General features: G+C 34.7%; 1 protein-coding gene across 4 annotated transcripts in view; it reads left to right on the forward strand.

Moving 5' to 3' along the window:
• KCNMA1 (potassium calcium-activated channel subfamily M alpha 1) overlaps positions 1 to 18,789 on the forward strand; it is a 545,630-nt gene that overhangs the window by 355,545 nt on the left and 171,296 nt on the right. For all 4 annotated transcript variants that reach the window (XM_067299877.1, XM_067299878.1, XM_067299876.1 and 1 more), the window contains 4 exons: positions 8,195 to 8,270; positions 13,872 to 13,947; positions 15,126 to 15,296; positions 16,933 to 17,024. In XM_067299877.1, coding sequence (XP_067155978.1) covers positions 8,195 to 8,270; positions 13,872 to 13,947; positions 15,126 to 15,296; positions 16,933 to 17,024 — 415 coding nt within the window. The remainder of the gene's footprint in view (positions 1 to 8,194; positions 8,271 to 13,871; positions 13,948 to 15,125; positions 15,297 to 16,932; positions 17,025 to 18,789) is intronic.

The raw sequence follows: 18,789 nt of genomic DNA on the forward strand, positions 1-18,789 counted from the left end.
GTACGTCACGGATCAGAGCAGCATCTGCACTGCCTGCCTGTCTGCTTCTGTGATTTGTGTTTTGTCTTTCCACTTGGTGATACTCTTAGTGTTTTTGGGGGGCTGAGTTTTGTATTTGAATTAATTCTGTTTGTTTCATAGTAAGAGAAATAGATTAGATTAGATTGAGTTATCTTTTTGGAAACATATAAAGGTAAATTTTGCATTATCCTGTGTCCAGTAAAATAAGTCTGCTTCCAAAGAGCAGTTTTGTTAAAGAAAGAACTCTCAGCCATTGATACTGAAAAAAAGAAGGGGAAATGTTTGGCTCTATTTGCTCTTAGTGCATGCTGTAACTGAAGACTTGGACCATAATACTTTTTATGCTCAGTGTTCCTGAAGCTGAAGATACCTAGTCATGATTCCCAGCAAGATTCTAGTCTACCACAACCCTTCTGGGGGCACATGTACAGAGACTTATAAAAGTACTAGAAGGCGTAAAAAGTCTCTTGGAGAGTTGTTTCAAAATGGATATCGTGTCAAAGCTGGACATAATGTCCCTGAAAAGGAAGAGCAGCCTACTTTTCGAAACTCCCTGGTGTCTTGTTATAGGGTCGGCTCCTATTGGGGTAAGGTCCAACTCTAACTTTAAACATTTTCTTCAGAGCTGTAGTTTGTGATTCTGTCTGTGGTGCTAGTGTTGTTCTTTTCTGTGAAGATACTGTATTTAATTTTTCAACTTCAAAATAATACTACAGGATTTCAATTGCCTTATAGGAAAAATACCTTCCCAAATTCACAAGATGTAATGTGCCTGTATCTCTAATATCTCATTAAAGGGGTCCAGTGTTCTAGAATCAAATAATCTGTTCTTTACTGAAGTACGGAATGTAATATTCTGCAATAGTGGTGCTATTAAGAAAATGATTTAGGTTATTTTTAGAACTACTGTAATTATTTCAGCAGGTGTAAACGTAAGCTAAAGAAATGTGCAGCAGAGAGGATTATTAAGGATGGTTTGATATAGTGTTGTTTGAAAGCTATTAGTATACAACCTATGTAGATTATGAACCTGATGTAGTTTTACTCTTCTGAGTCATAGGTTATTTATTTTTGCCCTGTTTGTACACTTGTGTAATACAAATAGGCAGGGAAATGTATCAGAATATTTTGCGTTGCTTCCAAGGAAGGACAGATTCTGTACCTCCTGTCCTATTTCTTCTTGTCTTCCATGTCAGTGTTATTTGAACTGTTATTTTCAAACCTGTCCTGTTCTGTCCACTTCTGGGAGTGGAATCCCAGGTTGCTCTGCTGAGCTGTGTGAAAGCATTCAGGACAGGAGGATTTTTCATCCTTAAAGTCATCTCTTCATTACATATGTCTCAGGAAGGGTTAAAACTGATTTTCAAAAGATGGATTCTTGTTTATTTAATCTTCAGTAAACCATATGGTCTCAATCAAATATAGGGTAGCAATAGCCATTGATAGTTTTGATGAATAATGAAATCATTCACTGAAAATGCCATTCATTTTATTAAAGTGCTTATTGTATTATTACTCTAGATGCTCAAATAATAGAAGTATCTTAAAATGTGTAACAAGACTATTTGGAAATATTTAGACCAGTGCTGGAGTGGTAGTTTAATATGTTGTAATAACATGCTGTTAAAAGAAAAAAAATATTCAGGAAAGAGATTAGTTTAAAAGAATTTGAAGAAACAGCTCAGTTGAAGTGCTCCTGGGTGAATGGTTTGCAAAGAATAGAAATGAAATAAAAATCCCTACAAAATCCCTAGAGATGTGGATTAAATTCTTATCCTAATACTTCTGGATATGCTATTGACAGAAGCAACAACACATGGAAAGATGAAAGGGATCATATATTTCCTTGAGAAATAATGTCATGCTTGATCCTGCAAGCATGCAAGAAAACTCTGTTCAACTAGATTAACCTCTCTCATGTAAAATGAGAAAATGTCCCATCTCCTGTTTCTCTTTTGTAGACTGTCTTTAAGAACAGGTAATAGTTTAGTTGTGCTTTCCTTCTCTTCCATTTTACAGATTTACAATTACAAGTTTCCTTTGCTGGGGTTTGTAACCTATGGGTAATCCTGATTGCTGCTGTATGCTAATCCAGTTGAAAGCATCAATTCAGTAGAAAGACTGCAAAACTGCCTGACAAGCAGGAAGATACCATATTCAAGCAACTTTTAGGACTAAAATGCAGAATAAAGCTTTTTTTTTTTTTTTTCTTTCTGTAAACTTCATAGAGAAAACTATTTTCTACTCTTAATTTTAATGCCACTGGTACTTTTATGCTAGCTTAATGTAACCAAATAACTTAGTGCTTGCCTTTTGGTAGTTATCTGCCTTTATAAATATATGCATTATGCAAATAAATAATATTTTTGAAGTAAAATTAAGCCTTTTCTTCAACCCTTCAATCTTTGTCTTAAATTATTAAAGGAATCTGGTTTGATAATCATAATAGTCTAAAAAACCTGTGAATCTCTGCGCTGTATCCTGGGCATGATTTCAGCTCAAAGAAACTAAAGCATACTTTAGTGATCCTTTTAGAAGCTGGAGTCTCCTGATGGCCTAATCCTTCCATCACTGTCTGTTTTACAGCTCTAAGAAATACAGAATCATAGGACTGCAAAATTGCTGGGACAGCAGATAATCTTGCAGAATTCATTTCTCTCCCCCAGGAGGAGGTTCTTATTTGTATGTGCATGCTTGAAGTCTGTGCTTTTTTCGTACTAGTATATGAACATGAGGACTTGAAACATAAGTAGTCTTAGGGCTGTCTACTCTTTGGATGGGAGACCATAGAAATCCCAAGATGTTATGGCTAAACAGTCGTGGATGACTTAGAACATTTTCTTTTGCTGCGTCATCACTGCTGAGTTGGTGGATGGGGAAAAGAGAGATGACCAACTGGTTGCATCAGTAAACCATCAAATTAAGCTACAGTAATTGTAAGGAAAGTTAAATCAGCTTGTATGTGTTAGCGTTAAGTGCACGTATAGTTTGAAAAGAATGAATTTTAAATTGGTTTAGTTAAACCACAGTGACTTTTTGGACAAGGCTACTGTGTTTTAGTAGAGTATCATCATCATAAAACAAAGGAATAGAAATCTTTTATCTTTCTGGCAGTAGTGAGAAGCATAAACGTACTTTTTTCACTACTTTTGCAGATGACTCTGTTAATACACATGGAGCAGAATAAGAGTTTTATAAAAGCACTTTGTTGAGTAGATCAGCAATATCAGGCCCTTGATTGCATGTGTGTATTTTTCTTCTGATCAGAGAGTATTTCTAGCTACATTAAATCTTTTGATGCTTAGTTTTTGTATAAATTGCAATATAGAGAATTAGAGTTTTATTCAAGTCAAATGCCATAAGAAAATTCCAATATAAAATGTGTTGCCAAGAAAAAGGTGAGTGACGTGCTGGAAACAAAAGGGCAAGTAAGGAGCATTTCATTCAGCAGTTCCCTTAATTAATTTAGCAGACAGGATCCCATTGAATGTCAAAATTAGAATGGACTTTACTGAAGTACACATGAAATTGATCCTACCTCAACTATTAATTATATTAACTACAAAATTGTTTTACATTTATTTCATATTAAAAGTAATAATTCTTCCCTGCATTAATAGAATGCATTCCCAAATATTGCTTAGGAAAGAAAGATGACCACATTCCTATCGGTAGATGTAGAGCTGACAGAGCTTTGGGAAAATGAGTGAAATTTTTAATGGTGTTCCTATTACAGAATTTTGATTACTGTTCTTGATGCATAAGCAAATTTAATAAATTTCTAATCTCAGTGAGTTGGTGGGACTGAAAGAGAGACTGTCGTCTTAGTTATAAATGAATCAGATTTGATTTGAGAACAGTGGAAAAAAATAGTCATGGAGCATTGTGTTACTCATTGCATGCAGTTAATTTTCAGAGCTGGGCCACTCTTTATGGACTTTTGCCAATAACTGCTCCTAAGTTAGACTCATCAGAAATTAAACCGACTTAAACAGAAAAGATTTTGATTTTCTGTGGATTCATAGTAATCTAACATAAAAACAAACACTGAAGCATGAATACACACTGAGTAATTTAGGCCATTTTTTATTTTGACAGCAGTCTCAGTGCCACGGGCTTATTGGTGTGAAGATTACTCTGTCATCAGCTTACAGATGCATATATGATTGCAAGTACACTTTGGCATGTCATTAATACTAGCACCAGAATGAAGTGTTCTTTGGGCTTTTCCTCTGGGAAATACTCAGTTCATTCATCATCCCCTTGTGAAGTACAAGATGATACTGATAATCATATATTTAAAGGCAAAGTCATTTCATCCGAGTTTTATGCTTACAGTTTATTCCCAGCAGCTGCTGCTTGCAGTCTGTTTGAAGAATAAGGCCGAAACCTCTGAGTTAACTGCAGTCTTTCAAAATGCATGCAATTTACTGCAGAGGGCTTAGAGAGCCAAGCACATACATACAAAGACGATGCCTCTTACCTCTTTCACAGTCAGCTTTGAAACATAGCTATTCAAGACTGGGAATTCCCCTTTCTTCTTTGTTTTAATTCAGCTAGTATTAGTGGATGCCCAAAAGGCCGCACAAGGTCTTCAAACGGTATAACCTACTGGGGAGATGTGCACATTGTACAGTGTGATTTGCCCCATCCTACTACGTAGAGTTGTTTTGGCTGAGTGACTCTTCACTGTAGTAGCTATGGGGAATAAACACTGCAGTGATCTCAGGTGTAGTGGCTTTTGCTTGCAGACAACCCCCCCCCCCAATATTTGCATGCTTAACCCTTGAGAGCAAGGTAGTATGAGTACATGGAAACAGGGTTATTCCAACCTACCATCTGCAGCTCTCACTACCATGGTCCAGTCCTTTTATCATTTTGTTCGGTCCACTTTTCACAGTTCTTTTTTACACTGTTCTGGAATACCTATTTGTTATGAATATGGCTGATTTTCCTACTTGAAACAGGCTTCTTCCCTGCTGAACTGTCAGCCTTTCAGCCTTGTTTGCAAATTATCTCCGTTTCTTACCGTGGCCAGTGCTGAGAATGCTATTCCCAGCCTCAGCTTTTTTCCTTCTGAGCCAGGTTCTCCTGGTCTCTGACAGTGCTATCAATCAGTGCCAAATGGCTTTTAAAGCCCTCAGACTAGATTTTGTACTGAAGGGAATTACAAAACTCAGAAGGGAACCAGTAGTTTCATTACTAAATCCAGTCCGCTAACACTCCATCCTACTGAGGCAGATTGTAGTCCTTGTTCAGCACTTGGGCAGGAGCAGTGACTGTCAGGGCAAACAAAAGTGTTTTCCTGCGGTGTTCTTTCTGCTGATGAATTTTGTTTGATGTAATGCCTCTACCTAGCTTGAAAAGAATACAATTTTAATGGACATTGAAAATACTTGAAATTCATCATTTTTACAGGCTTCAAAGGTATATTAACATGAAGTGTTTTCAACTCTATCTCATAAGCATACTTATTTAACAGAGGACTTTTTGGAATAATACAAAATGTATTTTATAATAAATACAAAAATTCAGTATTTCTAGCATGTCCAGTTTTTCTCTAAAAGCTAATAAAACATAAAAATGTTTTCTATAAATATGAAGAAATAGCATCAGGTAGAATCATGGTAATTGTCTGTGAAGTTTTTGATATCTCATCTGGAGGATCTGCCCTTTCTTAGTGCCTTTTCATAGGGTCATACACCTTGTAATGTCTTGATACTATGAGCTGCATGGGAACAAATTCCTGTGAAATGCTCTGTTGCTGCTAGTATGATGGAATTCCCAGAATATTTGCAAGACAGGAAATACAGATAATCATATAAAACAGCATGGGTAAAGGAACCTGATAACAAAATTGTTCAGGTCTTGAAAAGGGTGGAATACTGAAGGGGATTCATATGCCATCATGATAAGGATAACTGTAATTTTCATCTCATTTTTATTCTTCATATTTGAACCACACAGAGCAGGTGATACGCTGAGGTTTCTGAAGATCAAAATTGGACCCTTTCTGTGTAAGAATTGCTTTAGCTATAAAACACAGTCCCGTAAGTGATCTCCCAGACAAGATAGAGAGGTTAGAAGGTGATTCTACACAGGGCAGTTCTATTTGTAGATCAAGTAAGCTGGCCGTCTGCTTACTTTTCTAAATGTTAGTCTCTGTAGGAAATTTTTTTAAAGTAGTGTAGGCAGTAGCAAATGCAGAACTCAATCTGTAATGATTTTCTTCTTCAGCAAAGAATACATTAAACCCACCCTCTCCTTGGTATGTCATTCGGTATCTCAGCACTTAAAGTATACCTTAAGCATTGTTAGTGTTTGGAAATAGAGGTTTTATTGTTAATTGTTTTTTTTAATTTAATTTTTAATATTGTTTATTGTTTTTTTTAATCATTGCAACAGGTAACAGCCTTCTCATTAACCTCTCCTTGAATGCTTTGCAATATGTTTGAAATGAGGTATTTTTCCCACCAGTAGTTTCTGAAAAAGTTCCGAGGGAGTGGAGTGAGGGAGGTAGCTGGATGGAACGGATCTGAGAAAAGTCAGCATTGCTGGCAGACTTCTGCTCCATCCCTGCCCTCACCACCTTTCTTTTGAAAGGGAATAAGTAGGAATTGTGGGAACCACTGCAAGTGGAGCAGAGAGATATGTCTCCCACAGATTGAGAACTGTGATCCTAAATGTTCAATCTTTATTTGCAAATGGATGTGAAGTTTAGAATTAAGCACCATTTTATTGCTTTTTTTCTAGGTACCACATCCACTTTTCAAGTGATTAATCCTCAGAGTTCCCCAGTGAGTCATGAATTAAAAATAAACTTTATATCCATTTAGTACACAGACAGGAGTAATTTTCTACTTTGTTAAGACTACTTACGAGCCTTAACAGGAGTAAAAATCTTTTAAAATAAATTTCCTAGAATATTACGGAAATTAAGCCTTGATTCAATAAGCATCTCACAATGAGAGACCTCTGCTCATGAAGAGAACCTCTGGACTCCACTGAGATGAGGCAGTTGTGCACATGTTTAGGTTTGCCAAGATCAGTCTTTACTTAAGCCTCTAGAAATAAAAAGTGTTTTATAGCACTAAAAGTGGGTGAAATAAACATCAAGAAAGAGGATAGATGAGATGAAGCTGCCCTGGACCTAAGCCTAATGGCCACAATACCATGTTACACAATTTTTATGTAACTGTTGGCTCTACTGTCTACTAAAAATTATCCTCAAAGCCTTTCATTTAATTTTATAAGCTGTGTATGGGTATAATACACAATGTACCTTTGTTCATATGCTGAATATCTGCAGCAAAATTATTTACTATCAGCATAAGTATCTCTTAGTGATTTAAGCCCTTAATCTTTTATGGTATTTTCTCTTGCGCACGCACTATCTGTTTCCTCTCCTCCTGTATGACTGGCTGGTTTTGCAGTTGTCTGGCAACTGCTATTCAGGCAACCTGATTTCAACACAAAAATTTTGTTTCTTCATAGAAGTCTTTATGTCATTAGTAGCCAGAGTGTAATCTATTGCTATAATTTTAGCTTGATGGAAAGAATTATGGAAGATTTGTAATTTTTAAGAGAGAATGTGTGGTTCTGCTGTTCTCCTGCCTGAGTTTTTGAAAAGTAGGGTGGGGATAGGGAGCATTATTACAATAAAAGATTTTACCTCATTAAGATTTACCAATTTAATCAGGCATATCCACAATCTAGTTTATCCAGGCTATCAGATCTCCTGACCATAATCTGTTATTTTTCACTAAGCTAAGTGGGAGCTTGGAGAAATGAGGAGTTTCAGATCTGTATGCATCTTTAACAGTCTGGAAGAGAAGGACGTGTACTAGCACTACCAACTGAACCTCAGTGAGGTTTTTTCCCATTAGCTTTCAGCTCATGTCTCTCCTCCCATGGCTTCCTACATAGACTAAGGCTTTCTGGTAGGGTACTTCAGCTATTAAAGAAATAATTTTAAAATAATTTGAAAAAGACCTGGTCAGGATCTTCGAACCATTAAGTATGGAAGAATGCTTCAAAGGTATTTGACATTTTGTATGCTACTTATGTTGATTTCATCGATCACTGTCCTTGTGAATCAAATGTTATTACTATAATATGGATTATTCTGTACTAGAGCTAATTTGCTATTTTTTTATTTATTTTTTGTATACAGGCTTAAGATTTTTAAGAGCCCTTAGACTGATACAGTTTTCAGAAATTTTGCAGTTTCTGAATATCCTTAAAACAAGGTAAGAGTTTTGCATGCCCTTTCCTTATGTTCTGAGTAGTTGCAGTAGTGACAGAACATGAATGGCTTAAGTCTCTGGTCCTACTAATATACGTTTTTCTTTTCTCAGAAAAGCACTTGCTATCTTTTCTTTAAACCTTTTTCTTCTAATGAAAGATTTATCAATTTAAGCATCTTTTTTCATATAATCAGTAGATATTTTACTTGATAGATTTTTACATCTGAAATATCTGAGTGCGACCAAGTGCTGAATGAATTACAGAACTCCACACTGGTTAAATATTCCTTCTTTCTGCATTATCAGTCAATAATCTGTTGTCTTGGAAAAAAAACAAATTACAATTCACTGAACAGATTACAGCTAAACTCAACAGAATATAGCTAAAAAGCATTTTGAGAAATAATCATAGTGGCTCTATTTCAGTCCATTTGAACAGAACATCATTCTTCACACATGAAAAACACATTAAAAACTAATTTTACACTCAGCTATCTTTTTTCTTGTGTTCATTGTCATAGCATTCCTTTAAAATAATATTTAAAATATTCTACGTAACTTTCTTGCTTTCACTGAATCTATATGGTATTTATGGAGAAAAAGGAGTAGGTGCTACAGTACTTACAAGTACATCACTTTGAACAAAAAAAAGAACTTTGCCATGCCTCACAGTTGCAGAGGTTTTGTCTTTTATCATTCCCTAAAATACCTCAGCTGAAGTATTGAACCTATCTTCCAATATTTATTTTTCAATTACTGTGAGCTCAGTTCCATTCTAAAATCCTTTGCTCTTTCTCCCTATTTCTCCATCATTCCCCAGTTGAAGATGCATGTGTGAAGGCTTTATATGCCAGTAACACCAGTTATTTGCTACATTAATTAGGAGTGATGGGCAAATAGATTCTTGAGATGTGTACAGACTTGTGGTATATAGCTGTTTCCTTCAACCCTTAACCTTAAAACTATTCTCCTTGATGTAAAATTCTCGTATCACCTGCCTTTAGCTTTGTGACTGAAAGGAATGCAGTTCCTGTCAAGTAAAGAAATTACTTTATGAACATGCAGGAAAGATACAGCCCCGAAGCTTAGAATACTATCCGTTTGATAAAGAAGGAGAATAATTTTACAGATGCTCATAGTATCTGATAAATTTGCATTACAACACAAAAAACAACTTCACTATAAGTCATGGTAGTCAGTGGAAGACTCCCACAAACTCAGAGAATTTTGGATAAATGTTAAAAAACCCTTCAAGAGTGGTGGATTTGTAAATTTCCAGATCCATAAATGAAGGGATACTTCATTAACCACATTCATATTATTCAAAGCTGGCTTATTCAAGATAGACTTGTTTGTTCAAATAGCATTTGTCTGGTGTCAAAATTTATTCTCAGATTAGATATCATCATTTATGTGAATGTCCAAGCATCCATAAATCCCAAATTCTGATTATTAGAAAGCTTGTAAAGCAGAACTTGCTTACATGGCTGCCTGTCAGCTTTACTCAGCTGCTTAACCCCTAGCAGTTTGTCACTGCACTATTTATTTAATTTAAAAACCATCAATGACTCAAAATGATTTTGCATGTACCTCCTTGTTCCTAGTCCTGCAATAGTCAGACACATTTGCTTTCTTGCATATCTTAACTTAATACACTTGAAATGAAGTAAATAATTTAGAATACTATTGATGTCCACAAAGTCTTATTTTGTAAAATTAATGAGTGAAACTGCAACATAACATAATTACAACATAAGAAGAGCCTTGTTTTTTATTTATTGTCTTATGTGAATTTAACTTCTAAAAAGTGGTACAACTAACTACAATGAGAAATTTTCATATTTTCAGTGTCTTAAGTACTATCACCAACAAGACCTATTTAGCATGGATGTTTCATGTGGTGGGTACATGTTTGCTGTTACAGTAGCAAAGTAATATTTTATTGGGAGTTTCTACTTCTGAATTATTAATCCTTCTGAGAAAAATATAAAAGCAAAGTGCTTAGCACTTGTGCTAAACGACAATCTTTAGCAGTTCTACAAGAGTTAGAACAGTTAAGGTAGTGCCCTCAATAAATTTCTGTTTAATTAAATAAAATCCACTTCTCTGAATTCTGGTAGTGATTTCAATTACATACACTGGTATTCACCACTCTCTAGCTTAAACAATTATTTTGTCTTATATGTTTTCAACTAGCTACTTTAAAGTAATAGAGGTGGTTTTGCTTGGGAATGGTCAAAAAATTTCTAGTGTTAAGATAGTTTAGCATTTCTTTCAATCCAAGGTTTTAATGAAATTTTCAACATTTTTGTTAATTTGTAAATATGAAAACAAAGGATTAATAACAGAACCTGAGCTGTTGAACCGAAATAGCAAAATTCAGTATATCATTACTAGCTCTGAAATGATAGTTTAGAAATAATTAGCACTTCTATTCAAAAATTATGCAAATAATAAAGTCCTCTGTTTAAAGTGATATGTGTTTATGTGAAAAAAATTATGCAACAAATTCCACTTCAGGCATTTCAGTGTGCTTCGCATTAATTGTCAGTATCTACTGAGAAGATGAGAAACTGATAGCATATGAAGAGCACTGATGTGTCTTTAATATTTGGTACAATAATAGAAGAAGAAATTCTGTCCTCTTTTTTCTCTCCCCACCCCTGCAATGAAAGAAAGGGTTTACTCTAACTTCTAAATTAAAATTACTACTGGAAGTAGTGACTGAGATATAAGGGTTAAAGGAAGCAATCCCATTCATGAGGTGGACAGAAAGGCCATTCAAGACAATAGAATCCAAAGGAAGAAGCTAAACACTTCACAAATAGAGACAGTGAGAAGACTAGTGTCTTCTAGTTTCTAGTTCTTCTAGTAGTAGTGTGGACATGTTAGATAATTGTTAGAATGTCTGCAAAATTATTAATTGTATTTGTAAAGAAACTTTAAGGCAAAGCAAAGGTTTACAGCAGCCTATTAAAAGCTTATACCAAAGATCTATTTGTGTCCCAAATTTGAAATTAAATACATCTTATTCAGAATATTTTTTTCCTGTATTTTAGGAAATAGAATAAGTTGTGCAATGTTTGACTGAAAATTTCTCTTCTTCTCTTGACTCTTTTCTAACACATTTCAACAAAACTACAGAAGCTTAGGCAAGGCTCACAGTAAGGGATTTTACACAGATGTTGAAAAGAGCTTAAAGAGCAGGAAAATGTTTGTGACTAATCCTTCATCTATATTTAGACTCTGGCAGAAATACAAGTGCATTTCATAGAGGACAGATAAGGTACAATTTTTAATAAACCTCCAAAAATAAAATGTACCAATTAAGTCATGTAAATAGTTGATTGTTAATGACTGCTGTCATTTACTTGTATTACAGTAATAGATGACCAGATGATAGGTTTTTGCATCAGGAGTTTCTCCTGTCCTAAACTGAAGTGAAGGATGATATTCAGCTTTTCATAATGGAGCTTAGCATCAGCATGAATGCTACCATTTTGTTTAATCTAAGAATTTATGGGCTATGTCTGAGTGCCATCACTAACAAAATATGAACATTAATCAACCATAACTTTAGAAAGAGAGAAACAGGGAATATGTTTTAATGTACATCAACATTAATTGCAAAACTGCAGGTTTAACATCTTAATTTTGAGTACAGTAATTATTACAAATGTTATACATTACCCTTTCCTAGTCCCCACAGATGCCCATTTCATTAACTGTAACTCTTAAAAAAATTTTTTTAGTGGAACTGATGTCTGATTGACTTTCCAAGATCATTTCTCAACTTTTAGAAATTTATTGCACCTTTATTGTCCTCAAAGTAATTATGAACAGAAGTATTAGTTACATTACTGTAAAACTACTACTACTGAGAGGTTTTTTTTCCAATTTTTATTTAACTTTCAGTTGTTCAGTAATCAGATTGCTTAGTATATCCATGTAGAGTCATAAGATATCTTGTCTAAATGTTTTGAAATATATAGTATGAAATAAACCAATGCTTCTATCTAATTAAGTATGTAAGTTAATTCTCTGTGTCTCACTAGAATAAGTGGGCCTATAGCTGTTTTTGAAGTTCACACACAAGTACATGTTTTACTGGATTCGATTTCTAGTCTTCAGATCTTGTCATAATTAAACTCTTTGCTTTGTGAGTAAATGCAGAGGTTGGTATAGGACCAGTGAAAAGAACGAATTTGAATATTGATATTCTTCATGTTGCCTTAGAGATTAGGTCCACTAAACTTACTTGAAGAGAACTTATTTTCCTGGAGCAACTTAATTTATATATATATACACACCACACACACACCCCTATATCTATCATATCTTCTGTGTACTTCAATACAGATAGCTAATTTGTGGATGAATACAGTTCAAATTGCTGTACTCATTTTGTGCATGTCTTGCAAGATACTTTATGCAGAGTGCCTCTGGACATAGTTACACAGCAAAGTATGGGGGTGGTATAGCACAGATGGGCACGGTTATGTTAATTCTAATTCTAAGTTTGGAATTGACCTGGTTTGGTGGGCAATAGCAATGAAGGGGTAGTGGCATGGTGTGCAGCACAGAGTAGCATCAGGCTTCTGGAGACCTGGTATTTATAACCTCAGTGAAAACAACACACCTATACTACCGTTGTTATTCATGTTACATCGGTGAAGGCTAATAGGAGTGTACTGATCTGATCATGATCTCATCTTTGTTTACAGCATAGCGATATCCATTGATCCTTAGGATCTACCAGAGTGTGTCGTCTTGCAGGGTTCAAGCTTTGATTTCACCAACAAGGATTTCAGTACCTTGGCTGGTGAAGCTGTGATGTGATGTTTCTTGAGGAAACTATTTTGCTTAATCTAATTTGCATGAAAATTGTACTTTGGTCTTCTCTTTTAGAGCATGTTGCTTTAGGAATAATTGTAATTTTTCTAAGGCATTGTGCTTTGTTAGAAATGTGCTCTTTAAAGAAAACCAGATCAATTTTCAGTATAGTTCCAGGAGCGGGTAAGATCATTCAGACACCAGTAATATATAGACTTCAATTCCTTGTAATTTGTTGAACATCCATGTTAGCTTTTCCAATTTTACTGATTTTTGTAAGGACACACTGAACAAGCTTTACTTACACCTCTTCTGCAAGCTCTTAAGTATGGCATTTTCCCGCTGAACTCAGAGTGAAGGGAACTCAGGGGAAACTGAATTATTTGTGAAAAAGAATAAAGAAAAACTGTGTTTCTACTATTTATTTCTACTTATTTGATTATGAGTACAAATGTAGTTTAGGTTTCCATTTGTCATCTGTCTTTCTGCTCTCAAATGCATGGGAACTTTTCTAGATTGCTGCTCTTTAACTCCATTTGGTAGCTCTTTCAAGGTATCTAAATTATGCAAATGCAAACTGTGTAAAGACAAAATAATACATATTTTGCATAGGCCTTAGATTATGCTTTCTTATGGATCTAGTTCCTGTTCAGAAATCATCATCAGGCTCTTTCAGTTGTGTAGAGATACATATTAAAAATGTGTAGTACATCAGTGATGTCTTGAAAAAATCTGTTACATGTTCCCCCCTCCTTTTTTTTCTTCTTACAGTAATTCCATCAAGCTAGTGAATCTGTGCTCTATATTTATCAGCACATGGCTGACAGCAGCTGGGTTCATACATTTGGTAAGTATATTTGAAAATACTTCATTGTTTTTTTTTTCATGGATCGTCTGCTACTATATTACCTGAAATTACCTTGCTCCAGATAATCCCTTAACACATCTACAGAGTACAATAAAAAAGACATCACAGCTGCCTGACTTTTCAGTCTTCTACTCAAAACTAATTCTGAATAGTAAGTAATATTCACATCATTAACCTCTATATGTAGGCTTAGCAATAGTTAAATATGTCTGAGACTTGAACTGATGTAACTTCTTCAGCGATTACAATTTACCAGTAGGTGGCGATGTTTCCTTAATAACTGCCACGAGCCCTACTTGGAAGGGGTTCATAGAGCATGAAATAATAATGACGACCTGGGAAATCAGTGGTTTTGCCAGAAAAAGCAGTACTGTGTTTCCACAGGAAGTAATGAGTTTACTAACATTCAGAGTAGCAATCTTCAGAGGTTATTTTCTTATTTCTTGTTTTTAAATTTCAAAACTTTTGATGTGTCTGTTAGTCACTAATAACATATGGTTTTTTCTTGCACATCATACACAAACACAAAATCTGTTTATTTGAAACACCTGACAAACTTAAGATATTTAATAAAGAAGTATATACGATTTTATGATGATATATGTGTATATGTATGATATATATATATGTCAATTGTATATTTCAGACATTTTAAACTAATGGCTTTTACTGCTATATTTGGTAAATATAATTAAATATGGTTAAATATAAATATAATTAATATGGTTAAGTGTTCATCCTTTAAGTACATTTTATGATCAACTTAAAATCAGGAAAATACCAGATTGTTAGTGGTAACAAGCTATTCAGCAATGGCTTTGGAGTAATATTCCAATTTCAATGATACTAGTGTTAATCCAGCGTAATTTAATTAACTTCATTTGAATTACCCTTAACTACATTCAGATACATAAGATTAAATTCAGAACATTTATCTTTTTGTTATGCCATTTGATTTCCACCCCGTGGAAAAAAAAAAAAAGAGCTGTAAGAACTGTAAGGCTATAATTAGGACAGAATTAGGTCCTATATTTGTTCAGATTAAAACACAGGAAAGAATATAGAGTTCACCAGATAGATAAAAACAAATAACATCAATAGAGCTAATTTATGGTACTACTTTATTAATTCATTCTGTGTTTTCTTGTACATTGTAGGTGGAGAACTCAGGGGATCCATGGGAAAATTTCCAAAATAACCAACCGCTTACATATTGGGAATGTGTTTATTTACTAATGGTTACTATGTCCACTGTTGGTTATGGAGATGTTTATGCAAAAACAACCCTTGGTCGCCTTTTCATGGTCTTCTTCATCCTTGGGGGATTGGTAAAAACTTTTTTATCATCATCATATAGCTTCTTACCTTACTGCTTGACCCTATATATCTCAATGCTGTAATTAAATCAATAATAATTTCGGGCTTAGCTTTATGTATAGATAAATATTTTGCTGGAGCTTGTCAAATTTGTGATTTAGTACAATTAGAATTTTTCTAATCCATTTAAGTAGTGCATGTGAATACATGAAATGTCTTAGCATTTTCGCTTAGAGTGTTAGTCCTAGCCCTTTACTTTTAAGTGACAGTGACTGTAGTGCAATTTTGAGGATGTTATTGATATTTCAAGGCAGTTTGCGGTTTCAAGAGTTTTACCCACCCTTCTGTGTTCCTTCCCAGTATTCCAACAAACACTGTGGCTTTGGACTGCCTTAAAGAGCAGCTTGCCTAATCCAGATGATGGCAAACCACATTATCTTTAATTTCAAACATCTTTTCACGTCATGTAACACAATTTTAACTCACAGTTAATCACATGAAGTGTGGCCATAACCAGTATCCCTGTATGTCAGCAAATTCTGGTGTTCTTTGTCCTCTGTGCACAACACTGAACTTACTAATTGTCTTATGTCAAGTTTCCTGTTATTTATCAATGCTAGCAATATTATAGCACCTGTAGCCATATTATTTTTTAAAACAATAGAGTTTATTTTAATATTTACACTGTGCAAGGTAAGTGCTTTACAGACCACTCACAATATGTTATGTATATACATACATGTATGTACTGTTATGTTCCACCCATATATTGATTTCATATATACATACACCTTACAGAGGTATGTATATAATAAATACATTTTGAATGCTATATGTGTAACATGCACAGATATATATATATATGAATATATATATGATTGTAAATACATATTCATTCCCATCTCTAAGATATGGTTGTTGTCATATGAATGCAGAGACCATGTCAACTGTCAGTAGCTCTTCAAAGTATCCAGCCACAAGGAAGATGTTTGTTGGACAAAACATGGCAGAATAATTTTTATTTTCTCCTTATAACCCTTTTTCTATCATGTGTTATTTCAAAACTTTAAAAAACAAAAACTTTTGAAAACAATTTTTTTTTTGGAGGGGGAGGTGGAGAGGGTGACACCATTTTGTTTCTTGATGGGAGGGGAATAACCCCGGATTCCGTCTTGTTTTTGTCTTCTTTTGAATCCTAACCATGGGGGGAAAAAGTCTGTCTTTTAAAATAGAAATGTAACAATAGTGATAATACTTGTTTTCATTTTTTGCAGTGGAGTTGGATAGTTTTTTTCCCCTCCCCTCTGCAGGAAGAATTAGACACAACTTTATTTTATGATTAGATACCAGTTTGAATTAATTTTGTTCTTGTTTTGTTTTGTGTGCCTATTTCTCCTATTTTGACTATTTCCTTATTTTATCAGGTGTGCGTCTTCTCCAAGACCAACTTTTACATTGAACCCTCTTGTTTTGTTTTATAAGAACTTACTTTTACATTTTTTAAATTTTCTTTTTAAATACCTTCATAGCTCTAATTCTTTTGCATTTTCAGATCTTAAAGATATATATCTTCTGAAAATATTCATCATCCCCCTTTCTTTGGCCTGTCTTTTTAGTCTTTTCTTCTGTCTCCTATCTTCTTCTTAGGCCATGTTTGCCAGCTACGTCCCTGAAATCATAGAGTTAATAGGAAACCGCAAGAAATATGGTGGTTCCTATAGTGCGGTTAGTGGAAGAAAGTAAGTATCCCAAGAGGCTCTGCTGCCTCTGCTGCAGTAGAACACTCTCTGCATGCCATTTTCTTTTTTTTTTTTGTGTTTTTGTTTCATGCATGTAGGCAATGTTTGCTCGCTACGTGCCAGAAATTGCTGCTCTCATCCTTAATCGGAAGAAATACGGCGGGACTTTTAACTCAACCCGAGGCAGAAAGTAAGTCAAAAAAGACCAGGTGTGGCTGTGTGACGTTCAAGAGCCCATGAAGGTGGTAATAGCTGACTCACAGCTTTAAACACTGTATACTGTGACTTCAGATATTACCACTGAAGAGTTGTCACACTATGATTAGAGACCTGGGCCATGCTATGGTACAAGTCACAACATTTTGTCCCTGCTTTAAGAGAATCTGAATATCATTAGGACTAAATTGACACAACAGGTAAATAGCTCAGCTATTGCATATGCAGGTAGCTTCTGGATCAGGGTTGTCATATCACTTCACAATTTTGGGCTTCAGTTTGTTAGATTATCATGTGGCTATCTCTTAACTAAGTTACAATAATAATTCATATGACTTTGAAATAACTCAGTTCTTTAGAAAACTGGGTTTACTGGAGCGCAAGATGAGTTTTATGTTGATCAGGTTATTCCATTACTCTAACTACATCAGAAGACTGGTACTGATGTTTCTTGTTGTCCGAATAGCATATTCAGATCTCATGCAGCTCCTATTGACTTCATTTGAATTTTACAAACACTCAAGTTTTTAGGATCTAAGACATCTTTTTAAAGTGATTGTCTCCCACGAACCCTGGACAGTCTATCCTAAGAAGAGCAAATAGTAGTTTTAGCATCAATGTAGTGCTATAAATGGACATAAAAATTATTCTGTTTGGCTGGTAGCAACAGTTGGATCTCATTAGTCCATATTAATTCATTATATCTGTAATGAAAGCCTGATTGTTTTCTTGACCAAGTTAAAACCAGCTCTTTCTGGCATTGCCAGCCTCTAGATCTACTGGGATATTGCCTTCAATGAACTAATGTACTTGGAGATACAGTAGTTTCTCCTCTATATCCACATTAGCGTTCCTGCCTTTTGCTTCATTGCATATCACTATACCATTTGCTGCTAGAGATATATTGGCCTTAATAGATGAGTCATATAAAATCCTTTCCATAGAGCCTAAAGAAGATACTACAGACAACCTATCTAATTAATTGTCCTTACTTCAGGAATGTTTTTTTCACTTTGTTTCTTTCAAACCGTCACCTATGCCATCATCATTTTATAGACATAGATATGATTTTATCAATTGTTTCTCCTCTTAGTGGGGCAGGAACGGTTAAATGTCCTACAGGGCTAATTCTAGAGTACTGATTTACATCACTGGATAGATAAATCAAAGATGTTCCTTTAGTTGTATCTTACATGATAGGCTATTCAAGAATACTCAAGCAATTAGGTGACTCCTTCAGTACTTTTATTTTTTAAGATAGTCTCAAATGTCTGAAGTTATTTTTTACTGCAAACACTAATGCTGAAAACTTGCATCATAATTGACTTATTTAGATTAACAAAATGCCTTCATCTTCATATATTTCTGAGAGAGAGCAATATCAGTAACTTCCCAAAGTGTTTATTTCTAATAGAAGCCAACTCAGTTTCATACTAGTTTCATACTAGTTTCATACTAGTTTCATACTGGTTTTCTCAAAGACAAAAGTCTTTCAGACACAGAACTAATGCTTCTGTTTTTGAGGCTCCAAAAGTGTTATGGCAGAGGA

This window comes from Apteryx mantelli, chromosome 7 (genome assembly GCF_036417845.1).
Source record: "Apteryx mantelli isolate bAptMan1 chromosome 7, bAptMan1.hap1, whole genome shotgun sequence".
Classification (NCBI taxonomy): domain Eukaryota; kingdom Metazoa; phylum Chordata; class Aves; order Apterygiformes; family Apterygidae; genus Apteryx; species Apteryx mantelli.